The sequence below is a fragment of the Psammomys obesus genome, unplaced genomic scaffold, assembly GCF_907164565.1.
Source record: "Psammomys obesus unplaced genomic scaffold, mPsaObe1.curated_primary_1811, whole genome shotgun sequence".
Taxonomy (NCBI): domain Eukaryota; kingdom Metazoa; phylum Chordata; class Mammalia; order Rodentia; family Muridae; genus Psammomys; species Psammomys obesus.
In genome coordinates, this window is record NW_026594184.1 from 393,140 (window position 1) to 405,958 (window position 12,819).

The 12,819-nt window shown below is 39.6% G+C and overlaps 1 protein-coding gene across 1 annotated transcript; it reads right to left on the reverse strand.

The window, feature by feature from the left end:
• Positions 1-435: 435 nt before the first annotated feature.
• On the reverse strand, positions 436-12,248 carry LOC129684810 (fibrous sheath-interacting protein 2-like). Its single transcript, XM_055618057.1, has 8 exons — positions 12,150-12,248; positions 11,599-11,724; positions 3,837-3,998; positions 3,288-3,377; positions 2,817-2,956; positions 1,768-1,909; positions 1,075-1,185; positions 436-609 (listed from the first exon to the last, which is right to left on the reverse strand). The coding sequence occupies exons 1-8, from the start codon at positions 12,246-12,248 to the stop codon at positions 436-438; spliced, it is 1,044 nt and encodes a 347-aa protein (XP_055474032.1).
• Between the last annotated feature and the right edge of the window lie 571 nt (positions 12,249-12,819).

Here is a 12,819-nt window from a genome sequence, read left to right on the forward strand (position 1 = left end):
GATGCTTTTTCATGTTTTTGTCCTTTTCCTATTCCTTACTTTGTACATTTTAATTCTCTCTCGATCTTTATATTTATCCTTTTGTCTAATTTCTGTGAATATTTTTGTCTTACTGGCTATTTTTTTTAACTTTTCACTTGTTAATGTTCTCTAAATGCCTGCTTCAACTTAGTTCTCTCATTTGTTTTCCTGCATTTCTTCCCTGTGTGTACATGCTATCTCCTCTTACTGGCTTTTGTTAAACTTTATGTGTGCCTATTTGTAAACCATTTGTGTGTGTGTGCATATGCTTTCTTTAACTGGATCTGGAGCTGAAAACTGCCTCACATATTGTCTGGCACAGGCATTGTGGGATCTTAGTACTTCCTTTTGTGAGGGCGGTTTAAAAAAAATACATGTGAGCATAGATGTGTTTATAAAGACATATTTAACATATCACTGTTTAGCTTCCACTAATCTTTCTCTTTTATTTTCTCTCCTCACTCTCTCACCTGATTCAGAATGTCTTTTACTTTCAGGGAAACTTGCTTCCAGCTTTTCTTCTTTACTATCTTTCTTTTGCAGTTTTTCTAAACGGTAGGTGATCCTTTTCTGTAGCATTACCTGTTTCTACAAAATATTAAAAATATATTAAATATGTTCCAAATGTAAATAAATACTCGTCAAGAAAATTCCAATACCACACATATTATTTCAAATGTGATGATGTAGACCTTTCTTCCTATCTGGAGTTATCTAAATTTATAATGAATTTGAAGAAAAGTATTAAACAGTAGGTTTCCTTTGTGATTCAGCATGAAATTGTGTATACATGTGCATGTGCACAAGCTCTTTGACAACTGGAAGTTAAAGCTAGGGTCTTGTACATGTTAGGCCATCCTTTTATTCCTTAGGTCAAGCATATTTTCAGAACTCAATCTAATTTAATTTTCTGGGTACTCATTGTTGAATTACAGATTTGAGCCAAATGGGTGTCTTCATCAATAACTCTCTTCTGAAAATTCATACTTTAACATATAAAAATATGGCAAAAGACTTTCTTGAAACAGCCCAAGTTGAGCAAAAGCTGACTACCTTTCTGTTAACTTCGTCTCTGATTTTCCGACGATGTTCATCAACTCTTCTTTCTTTCTTAGCTTCTGGACCAATCTTTGTCAGAAGTGTCATCTCCTTTAACTGAAATTCCTAAGGGACATGCCATTACAGTTGTCAGCATATATTTAATTTTAAAGGTATTTTTTCTTTCTTCAACCAATACACAAGTTAGATCAAATCAATGGCTTCATATCGTTTGGGTTAAAGATAAAGCAAATCTTGCATTGGGTTTTGAATGTGATTATCTGACATTCATTGGCCATGTTTTAGTGGATACAGTGGAACGAAAAATATCACGAACATGACTCTAAAAGTGAATCTCAAAAGATATTGGCAAAGGCTGTGTTTTGAATTCAGGGAGAATAGTACATGTAATCTGATGCTCATAAAGGTATTCGGACAGAGAAGCTAAAGATACAGCCATGTCAGAACTCATGCAGAGATAAAAGGACAAGTATAGCATGAGCTCTCTTCTAATTTCACATATGTTCTGGGGCTTGAACTCAGGTCATCAGGCTTGCATAGGAAGTGCCTTTACCCACAAATCCATCTGACTGACTTGGGCTTCTTCTCTAAATTGAAATGACTACACATGAGATGGTGAACCTGTTAAACCTGTTTACAAATAAAACCACCGTACAAGTTTTCCATGCAAAATTTATTGATCCTCACCTCTTCAACTTGTGAGCGTAGATTCAGAACTTTCCTAACATTATCCCAATGTTCTCTGTCTTCTTCCTTCAACTGTAGTGTATTCCGTCTTCCCGAGGTGTTTTCAATTTTGTCTAGTTCTTTTTTAATCATGTGCAAATGTCTAAGTAAAAGTGAATTAAAGGCATGTCACTTGGATATTTCCTTCAGGATACTTGCCACTCTGCAATTCTAGTTTATCCACATGCATTCTGGTATAGCATGAGATCAATGCATGGACTTTGTGAGCCAGATAATGAACAACAGGCTTTCAATTATGATAAAGGTTTTTTTTTTCCCCCTCTATAGTTTTGCCCTTTACCTTCTAAGGCCAAGGCTTGATCTCTAAACGGTAATGTGTGCTTAGTAGCTGAAGGAAGAGAGTGGAAGGTAGAGGAAAGTCATGCTTACATTAGCATCCAATAAAGTAGTTGTAATTAGTTCACTATGGCTTTAAAATAAGGTATTTAAACTGATGTTTAAAATGTGTTAAAACACTCTCTCTTCCTCTGGTATAAGAGACCTGGCTTTCACAAGATCACTGATTAATATTTTGGACTTCTATAACACTTTGACTTACCTCTTGGATTCCTGGTGGCTCCAATTTCTCAGGTAGAAACTTACCTTCCTCTTCCCAGCATTGCTATCAAGGCTCTCAATCCCTGTGCCTCTTGATGTACAGACACACACATACATATGTGTGTAAAATCATATGTATAGGTGTTTTGCCTGCATGTAAGACTGTGCACTGCATGCATGCAGTGTCTCTGGAGGCCAGAAGAAAACTGGAATTACAGATGGTTGTGAACCACCATGTGGATACAGGGAATCAAACCCTAGTTCCCTGAAAGAGTAGACAGTACTCTTAGCTGCTGAGCTGTCTGTTTAGCCTGCCTTGATATACTCTTAGTTCTCCATGTTGAAAACTCTGAGGGCCTTAAATATATCTAGCACCTTCAATCATGCTCATGTTTTTGCTGTTGTGGATGTCTATAACGTGTCCATGAAATATACATAAACTCTGACTCTACCTGCGTTTTATTAATCGAGCTTGATGTGGGCTAGGTTTTTTCCCTTTTAACAGCCACTGCTGAAATCCAGCAATGGCAGCATCGTCATCACGGGCTTGTCTCTTTTCATTCACTTTTTTAACCTGATTTTCTATAATTTTCTGCAAGAAAAAAAAAATTATTGGATGTTATAACCTTGCCAGAAATAAACGTATCTATCCTTTGATATATTTTCTTAAAATTTAAGCTTAAGTAAATGTCCTAAGCTTTAGAAACTGCTATTTCTACTAACATGATTTTAGGTCTTGTGAGGCCCATTCAGACAAGTAAACTTTATATATGTAAAAGTCAAATGAGAACTCTGTGTCTTACAATTTTCTTTATATAGACTGCATTCCTGCAATATTTTAAGGAAATATTGTGCAAAGAGCATAGCTTTCAGAAAATTTTCTTATGGATCCCAAATAAAACAGACTTATGTGTTTAACTTACTTTTTCTCTTACATACTTTCGTTCAAAGTCAATTTTTAAAGCTGTGAGATATTGTCTGTATTTATTCAGCTCTCCTAAGGAACATACAACCTATGAATTCACAAATGAAAAACATTATTATAAATTTAAAAAATTATAAAACATTTAGAGGAAAGAATAAGAACATTCATTCTAGTAACAGATTTATAATCAAATGTAATAATGCATTTTGTGGCAATTTTGTAGTCAGAATCTCTAGAAAGCTGAACCACCAGAATATTTCTAAATATTTCATTAAGAGTTCCAGGTCAAAATTACTTCTAGAGACACAAGGAAAATAAATGTGTCAATATGTTTACACGCCAAAAATGTTTTGATAATTAATTTTTCTATCATTCAATAATTGTGAAATAGAAAGTAGTTTTTGACAAAGAAAAGGCACCTGATACTAAACATTATATAGACTTTCTTCTGTGATATCTGCTAGTTGTCAAATAGAAGTTAGCATGAGAATCAAAGCACCTAGCAAGTGTTTACATTTTTGCAAATCAGAAGTAGCCCTTAACGTACTTTATTATTGCCTGTGATGTATCCTCCTTTTCTTAGTTTCTTGATAATGTCTTTTCGTTTGAAGTATGCTTTTAAGTGTGGATCATGAAGACTTTTGTAGGTGGTTTCCATGAGTTTACAGTACGGGTCATTAAGGTTAAAATCAAAAGAAGGCTGGAAAAGCTGCAACAAACAAAAACAGATTTGAAATGATTGCAAATGAAAAATTCATGAAATCACACTTTAAAACATTAGCAAACAAACTACAGCTCAGGATCTGGGACTGTGGTCATCCTACACGTCCTGAGATTCTCCTGGGTCCAGAGCAATAAGATATAGCAGCAAGTTCTATCACCGGCGCCCCCACCCCCAGCAGAGAAATGCGCCTGCTCAGGGCTCAGGATCCCACTGAGAAGCCCCAACCCCTGCTGGCACTCCCCTGAGAGCACCTCCATAAGCTTGCCCTAGCAGAGGAGAAGGTCAGAGGGGAAGGACAGAGAGGCAGCCTGCCAAGGACACAGCACCCTCTCTCCAGTGGCCCCTAGCAGAGGGGGCCAAGCTCTGGATCTGAGGACACTCAACCCTACCCGGTACTCTCTTGGGATCAGCAAACATAGATTCTACTGCTAGGCTGCTTCTGGCAGAGAGATCTGGGCCCGGGATCTGGGATTGAATACACTCACCCTAACTGTTTCCCGCGCCACCCAGGGACCAGTCAACACAACCCCTCCTGGCAGAGGGAAAGAACAAAGAGGCAGCACACAGGAAAGGTGGACACCGAGTCCTGCGGCCACAGTGTCACAGAGCTGACTGCTACCCTACCCGTGCACTTCTGCAGCAGGACCAAAACAGAGTAGTGAGCAAGGGGAACCCCTGTGCATTCCAACTGGTCGTGCAAGAGAGTGAGTGAGCCTTCTAGGGAGAGATTACCCCAGACCCAGGGCCTCTCCACAGAAGCAACCAGACGAGATCCCTGCCACCCACACTCCTAGTGTGGGCATCAGAGGGATTCTTGGGATAGCGACATTGAAGCCTCTGCCTTGCGGGTCCACCAGGGTAATCCAGACAAACAATCCCTGGATCTCAGTCAGAACTGCGTAATAGTGGCTTGCAGGCCACTGCAATAGTCAGACAATCCGCGCATGCACACTACGCCCGCTAAAAGCGCACGCGAATAGCGCCAGCGTCACATTCTTTACTTAGGCAAAACTGAAAACACAGTGCACACCCCCAAAGCAGTGAACCTCTCTCATCTTCCTGAAAAAAACAGTCCAGAAAACAGAAAGAGAGGATCATAGCCCAAACTACAATCTCGAGGAACAACCAGTGAGGATTATAAATGACCAGATGGCTAGAGGCAGACGTAAGAACACTCCCAACAAAAATCAGGACATAATGATCTCACCAGCAACCCCACAAAAAAATGGACACTTCAATTCACTAGATATACAAGAAAACGACCTCAAAACTATGTTTCTCCAGCTATTAGAGGCCCATAGAGATGAAATGAACAAAGCCCTCAGAGAAATAACCAAAGAAATCGAGACTAACCAAGAGGAAACAAATCGTGCACTCAGAGAAATGACCACGAAAATTGAGGCACACAGAGAAGAAATGCACAAAGCTCTCAAAGAAATGTCCACACAAATGAAGGCAAATAAAGAAGAAATAAACAAAGCTCTCATAGAAATACAGGCAATTATACCCAAAGAAGTAGAGGCACAATTAGTGATACATAGAGAGGAAACAGACAAAAAAATAGAAGCTATCATTGAAAAACAGGAGTCCACATTCAAACAGATGAAGGAAATGGTGCAAGACATGAAAACAGAATTAGAATCAATGAAGAAAACACAAATAGAGAAAAACCAGGAGCTGGAGAACATAGAGAAAAGATCAGGCACCACAAAGGTAAGCATCACCAACAGAATACAAGAGATGGAAGAAAGAATTTCAGGAGCCGAAGATACACTTGTGGAAATTGACTCGTCTCTCAAAGAAAAAATAAAATCAGAAAAGTTCCAAACACAAAACATCCAAGAAATCAAGGACACCATGAAAAGACAAAACCTAAGAATAATAGGAGTAGAAGAAAAAGAAGACATCAGGCTCCAAGGTCCGGAAAATATTTTCAAGAAAATTATAGAAGAAAACTTTCCCAACTTAAAGAAGGAGATGTCCATAAACATACAAGAGGCCTACAGAACACCAAGTAGACTAGACCAGAAAAGAAATTCTTCACGTCACATCATAGTCAAAACACTGAACCTACAAAACAAAGAAAAAATTCTAAAAGCAGCAAGGGAAAAAGGCCAAGTAACATATGAAGGTAGACCTATCAGAATCACACCAGATTTCTCAACAGAAACTATGAAAGCCAGAAGGGCCTGGACAGAAATCATACAGTCCTTAAGGGACCACAGATTCCAACCCAGACTACTATACCAGCAAAACTTTCAATCAACATAGACGGAGAATTCAAGATATTCCAAGACAAAACCAAATTTAAACAATATCTACATAGTAACCCAGCTTTACAGAAGTTACTAGAAGGGAAACTCCAAAGCAAAGAAAACAACTACATCGAAGGAAACAGAGGAAATAGATAACTACACAACAAAAAAACCAAAAGAAGACAAGCAATGAAACTCAGTGACACCACCAACACCACATCTAAAATAAGTAACAATTGTTGGTCACTAGTTTCTATCAACATCAACGGACTCAACTCCCCAATTAAAAGACACAGACTAACAGAATGGTTGCGGAAACAGGATCCAACATTCTGTTGCATCCAAGAAACACACCTATGCAACAAAGATAAACACTACCTCAGAGTAAAGGGCTGGAAAAATGTCTTTCAAGCAAATGGTTCCAGAAAACAAGCAGGAGTAGCCATCCTAATATCTAATAAAATAGACTTTCAACCCAAGTTAATCAAAAAAGATAAGGACGGCCACTATATTCTCATCAAAGGAAAAATCCACCAAGAGGACATCACAATTTTGAATATCTATGCCCCAAATACAAGAGCACCTACATTCATAAATGAAACAATATTAAAGCTTAAATCACACATTGATCCTAAAACCCTAATAGTGGGAGACTTCAACACTCCACTCTCAGCAAGGGACAGATCAACTAGACAGAAAACAAATAGGGAAATAAAAACACTTACAGAGACCCTAAATCAAATGGACCTAATAGACGTCTACAGATCTTTTCATCCAAACTCAAAAGAGTATACGTTCTTTTCAGCACCGCATGGAACCTTCTCCAAAATAGACCATATAATTTGTCATAAAGAAAGCTTCAACAGATACAAAAAGATTGAAATAATCCCTTGTATTCTATCGGACCACCATGGACTTAAGCTGGACCTCAACAACAACAGAAATAACAAACAGCCTACACGCACATGTAAACTGAACAACCTGTTACTCAACGACAGCTGGGTTAAGGAAGAAATAAAGAAAGAAATTAAAGACTTCCTAGAATTCAATGAAAATGAAGGCACAACATACCCAAATTTATGGGACACATTGAAAGCAGTGTTCAGGGGAAAATTTATAGCACTAAGTGCCTGCAAGAAGAAATTTGTAACATCACATACAAACAACTTAATGGCCCAACTGAAAACCCTAGAAAAAAAAGAAGCAGATACACCCAAGAGGAGCAGAAGGCTGGAAATGATCAAACTTAGGGCTGAAATCAATCAATTAGAAACAAATAAAACTATTCAAAGAATCAATGAAACAAAAAGCTGGTTCTTTGAGAAAATCAACAAGATAGACAAACCCTTAGCCAAACTAACTAAAAAGCAGAGAGAATCTATCAAAATCAACAAAATCAGAGATGAAAAGGGTGACATAACTACAGACACAGAGGAAATTCAAACAATCATTAGGTCATACTACAAAAGCCTATATGCCACAAAATTTGAAAATCTAAATGAAATGGACAATTTTCTTGATAGATTCCATCTTCCAACATTAAGTCAATATCAGGTAGAAAGACTGAACAGCCCAATATCCCCCAAGGAAATTGAAGCAGTCATTCACAGTCTCCCCTCCAAAAAAAGCCCTGGGCCAGATGGTTTCAGTGTGGAATTCTACCAGACCTTCAAAGAAGTGCTCACACCAATTCTCCTCAAACTATTCCGCAAAATAGAAACAGAAGGTACATTACCAAACTCATTCTATGAATCAACAGTCACCCTGATACCTAAACCACACAAAGACCCAACAAAAAAAGAGAACTTCAGACCTATCTCTCTTATGAACATTGACGCAAAAATACTCAATAAAATACTTGCAAACCGAATCCAAGAACACATCAAAGATATCATCCACCACGACCAAGTAGGCTTCATCCCAGGCATGCAAGGGTGGTTCAACATACGGAAATCCATCAATGTAATCCACCACATAAACAAACTGAAGGAGAAAAACCACATGATCATCTCCTTAGATGCTGAAAAAGCATATGACAAAGTCCAACATCCATTCATGTTTAAAGTCTTGGAGAGATCAGGAATACAAGGCACATACCTAAACATAGTAAAGGCAATATACAGCAAGCCTATAGCCAACATCAAACTCAATGGAGAGAAGCTTAAATCAATCCCACTGAACTCAGGGACAAGACAAGGCTGCCCACTCTCTCCCTACCTCTTCAACATAGTACTTGAAGTCCTAGCCAGAGCAATAAGACAACTAAAGGAGATCAAGGGGATACAGATCAGAAAGGAAGAGGTCAAAGTGTCACTATTCGCAGATGATATGATAGTATATATGAACGACCCCAAGAATTCAACCAGAGAACTCCTCCAGATGATAAACACCTTCAGCAAAGTGGCAGGATACAAAATCAACTCAAAAAAATCAGAAGCCCTCCTGTATACCAAAGACAAAATCACCGAGAAACAAATTAGGGAAAGAACACCCTTCACAATAGCCACTAACCACATAAAGTACCTTGGGGTGACACTAACCAAGCAAGTGAAAGACCTGTTTGAGAAAAACTTCAAGTCTCTGAAGAAAGAAATTGAAGAAGATCTCAGAAGATGGAAAGATCTCCCGTGCTCATGGATTGGTAGGATTAACATTGTGAAAATGTCCATCCTGCCAAAAGCAATCTACAGATTCAATGCAATTCCCATCAAAATACCAACTCAATTCTTTACAGACCTTGAAAAAAAAATTCTCAGCTTCATATGGAGAAACAAAAAACCCAGAATCTCCAAAACAATCCTGTACAACAACAGATCATCTGGAGGTATCTCCATTCCCGATCTCAAGTTGTACTACAGAGCAATAGTAATAAAAACTGCATGGTATTGGCATAAAAACAGAAAGGAGGCTCAATGGAACCGCATAGAAGACCCAGAAATAAACCCACACACTTACGAATACTCAATTTTTGACAAAGAAGCCAAAACCATTCAATGGAAAAAAGACAGCATCTTCAACAAATGGTGCTGGTCCAACTGGATGTCCACATGCAGAAAAATGAAAATAGATCTATATTTATCACCCTGCACAAAACTAAAGTCCAAGTGGATCAAAGACCTCAACATAAAACCAGATACTCTAAATCTGTTAGAAGAAAAAGTGGGGAACAGCCTAGAACTCATTGGCACAGGAGACAACTTCCTGAACAGAACACCAACAGCACAGGCTCTAAGACCAACAATCAATAAATGGGACCTCATGAAACTGAAAAGCTTCTGTAAAGCAAAGGACACTGTCATCAAAACAAAACGCCTGCCTACAGATTGGGAAAGAATCTTCACTAACCCTTTATCTGACAGAGGACTAATATCGAGTATATACAAAGAACTAAAGAAGCTGAAAAGCAGCAAACCAAGTAATCCACTTAAAAAATGGGGAACAGAGCTAAACAGAATTCTCTGTAGAGGAATATCAAATGGCAGAGAAACACTTAAAGAAATGCTCATCCTCATTAGCCATCAGGGAAATGCAAATCAAAACGACCCTGAGATATCACCTTACACCCATCAGAATGGCCAAAATGAAAAACTCAAGGGACAACACATGCTGGAGAGGTTGTGGAGAAAGGGGAACCCTCCTCCACTGGTGGTGGGAATGTAAACTGATACAACCACTCTGGAAATGTATCTGGCGCTTTCTAAGACAATTAGGAATAGTGCTTCCTCAAGACCCAGCTATACCACTGCTAGGTATATACCCAAAGTTTGCTCAAGTACACAAAAGAGATATTAGCTCAACCATGTTTATAGCTGCTTTATTTGTAATAGCCAGAACCTGGAAACAACCCAGATGTCCATCAACGGAGGAATGGGTACAGAAATTGTGGTATTTTTACACAATGGAATACTACTCAGCAATCAAAAAAGAGGAAATCATGAAATTTGCAGGCAAATGGTGGGACCTAGAAAAGATCATCCTGAGTGAAATATCCCAGAAGGAGAAAGACAAACACGGTATATACTCACTTATATAGACCTATAAGATATGATAAACAATGAAATCTATACACCTAAAAAAGATAATCAAGAGAGCGGACATGGGGTATGATTATCAATCCTCGTTTTGAAAGACAGATGGGATGCACATTAAACATTGACAGGAGTCTACTGAGCGCATTTGAAAAACTCTAACTAGCAGTGTTTTCAAAGCAAAGACTCATGACCAAACCTTTGGCAGAGTTCAGGGAATCATAAGAAAGAAGGGGAGTTAGTATGATGAGGAAAGGATAGGAGTTCCACAAGGACCAAACATATCTGGGCACAAGGTCTTTTCTGAGACTGACATGCAACCAAGGACCATGTATGAATGTAACCTAGAACCTCTGCTCAGATGTAGCCTGTGGTAACTCAGTAACCAATTGGTTTCCCATAGTGAGGGGAACAAGGACTATTTCTAACAGGAACTCAATGACTGGCTCTTTGGCCTCCCCACCCCCCAAGGGAGGAGCAGTCCTGTTAGGCCACAGAGGCGAGCTTTGCAGCCAGTCCTGAAGATACCTGATAAAACAGGATCAGATGAATGGGGAGGAGGTCCCCCCCATCAGTGGACTTGGCAAGGGGCACGGTGGAGATGAGGGAGGGAGGGAGGGACTGGGAGGGAATGAGGGATCGGGACACGGCTGGGATACAGAGTTAATAAAATGTAACTGATAAGAAAAAAATAAAATAAAAAAAAATAAAAATAAAAAAAATAAAACATTAGTTTATTGAAATAATTAGAATGGTCATTTAAAACAAAATATATAAGCAGAAACTGAAGTGAGAATATGTATTGGGCTGATCTGGGTAAATACATTCCCTTTCAAATTTCCTCTTTTCCCAGTCTAAATTTTACACTGAAGGTGGCACATGGAATACTATTTATGAACTCTGTGACTGATCTACTTACAACCTCAACCTCAGTCTAGTTCCTGTAGACACAGGTGAGGAGAGACTAGCAGAAAATGGAGGAGAGTACATGGTAGGCTTCAGAGCCAGGCAGACCAAGGCACAGAAGCAGAAATCAACGTGTCATATATGATTAGGCCAGAAACATACCAATTTTTCAAGTTGACACTGTGGTTGGAGAATGTCTAGACAGAGTGACTGAAGCTCTTTTGGGGGATTTCTGTCATTAAAGTGAGTTTAAGTACATAAAAAATGCAGCTCATTTAATTCCATTTGTGTGAAACTGAAGGTGTTACACAAAGTGCAGTCATAGCAAAATGTTTCAAATTTAACAGCTGCAAAGTGTAAAGCAAACCATTTAAACACCATTCAAACATAGTTTACCGTTTCACATAAATTTGTTGTGTAGAATATATTAGTACTTCCTGGGATAATGGGCAGTTTGGCCCCAAGCGGTAAATCCAACAGACGAGATGGCCCAATCTTTGGAATGGTAGGTCTCCCTTTCATCTGTGGGAAAGAAAATGGAAATTGTTATCTTTTCAGCTAGGAAGTGTTCATTTAGTTTACATCAGTTGCCTCACACTTCAACCTGATAGTACAGCTCAAGTTGCTAGGCACCCAGGTGGAAGGGCCACACACTTCAATCGGATAGCACAACCCAGTTTGCTAGGCACGTGGGTGGGAGGAAGTGCCTGGACATGAACAAAGATGACCTTACCTCCAAACTTCCTAAGCCTCCACCCTACTTCTGGGTCCTGCTCAAGAGTATCAGCAAGTGACACATTGAATTACATATTGCACTGGTCAGAAGATGACCATAGCGAGAATAAAAATCTGCCCTGTTCCCGCCCCTCAGCACAGACTCTATCCCCATGATTCCACCTGCTGGCCTGAAACCTGCCCTGGGCAAGAAAGAAGGGTCCACCACTCACAGTACTACATGAGTTTTGGTCTGTTTTTTGGTTGCCGGAAGCCCCCTTGGCTACAGCAGCTTCAGCAACCTTTAAACAGTTGCTTAGGTACAAGTCCATGTCTACCCGTCAGCCCCCAAGAGCTGGGGGCTGGGGTAGTGGACTGTCTCCTAGCCTCCGTTCCTGCGACCGACTCCTCCAGTGTCCTGAACAAGACTGACCTAACGTTCTAGACCTTGGGTAACAGGTCCGCAAGGAAGCTCACATCACAATGCTGCTTTTCTTGCGTCCTCAGTAGGCGCCTCAAGGCCACGCCCAATGGGGGTCGCTCCCAAGACACGTCACACCAGCAGAGGTAGTCCCAAGAGAGTTTACATTATAGACGTGGCTCTAACAGAAGTAGCTCTAATGGATGCTGCTTCAAACATTGTTAGTTTCTAAAGACATTGCAAAGACGTAGCCTTAACAGACACTGCCCCAACAGACATTCGTGAACTGTACCAATAGACATTGTTCTAACAGATATCACTCCAGGACGTCATCCCGGTGGTTGTCACATTGATAGATGTCATCTTTGGTGGTGGTGGTGGTTAGACAAGGGCCCAGTTCCACTCTAGGAGCTCATGTGCATCACCCAAACCTAGTAGCTTGAATAATTTGAGAAGGGAAAGAAGTTGGAAAGGCCCATAAA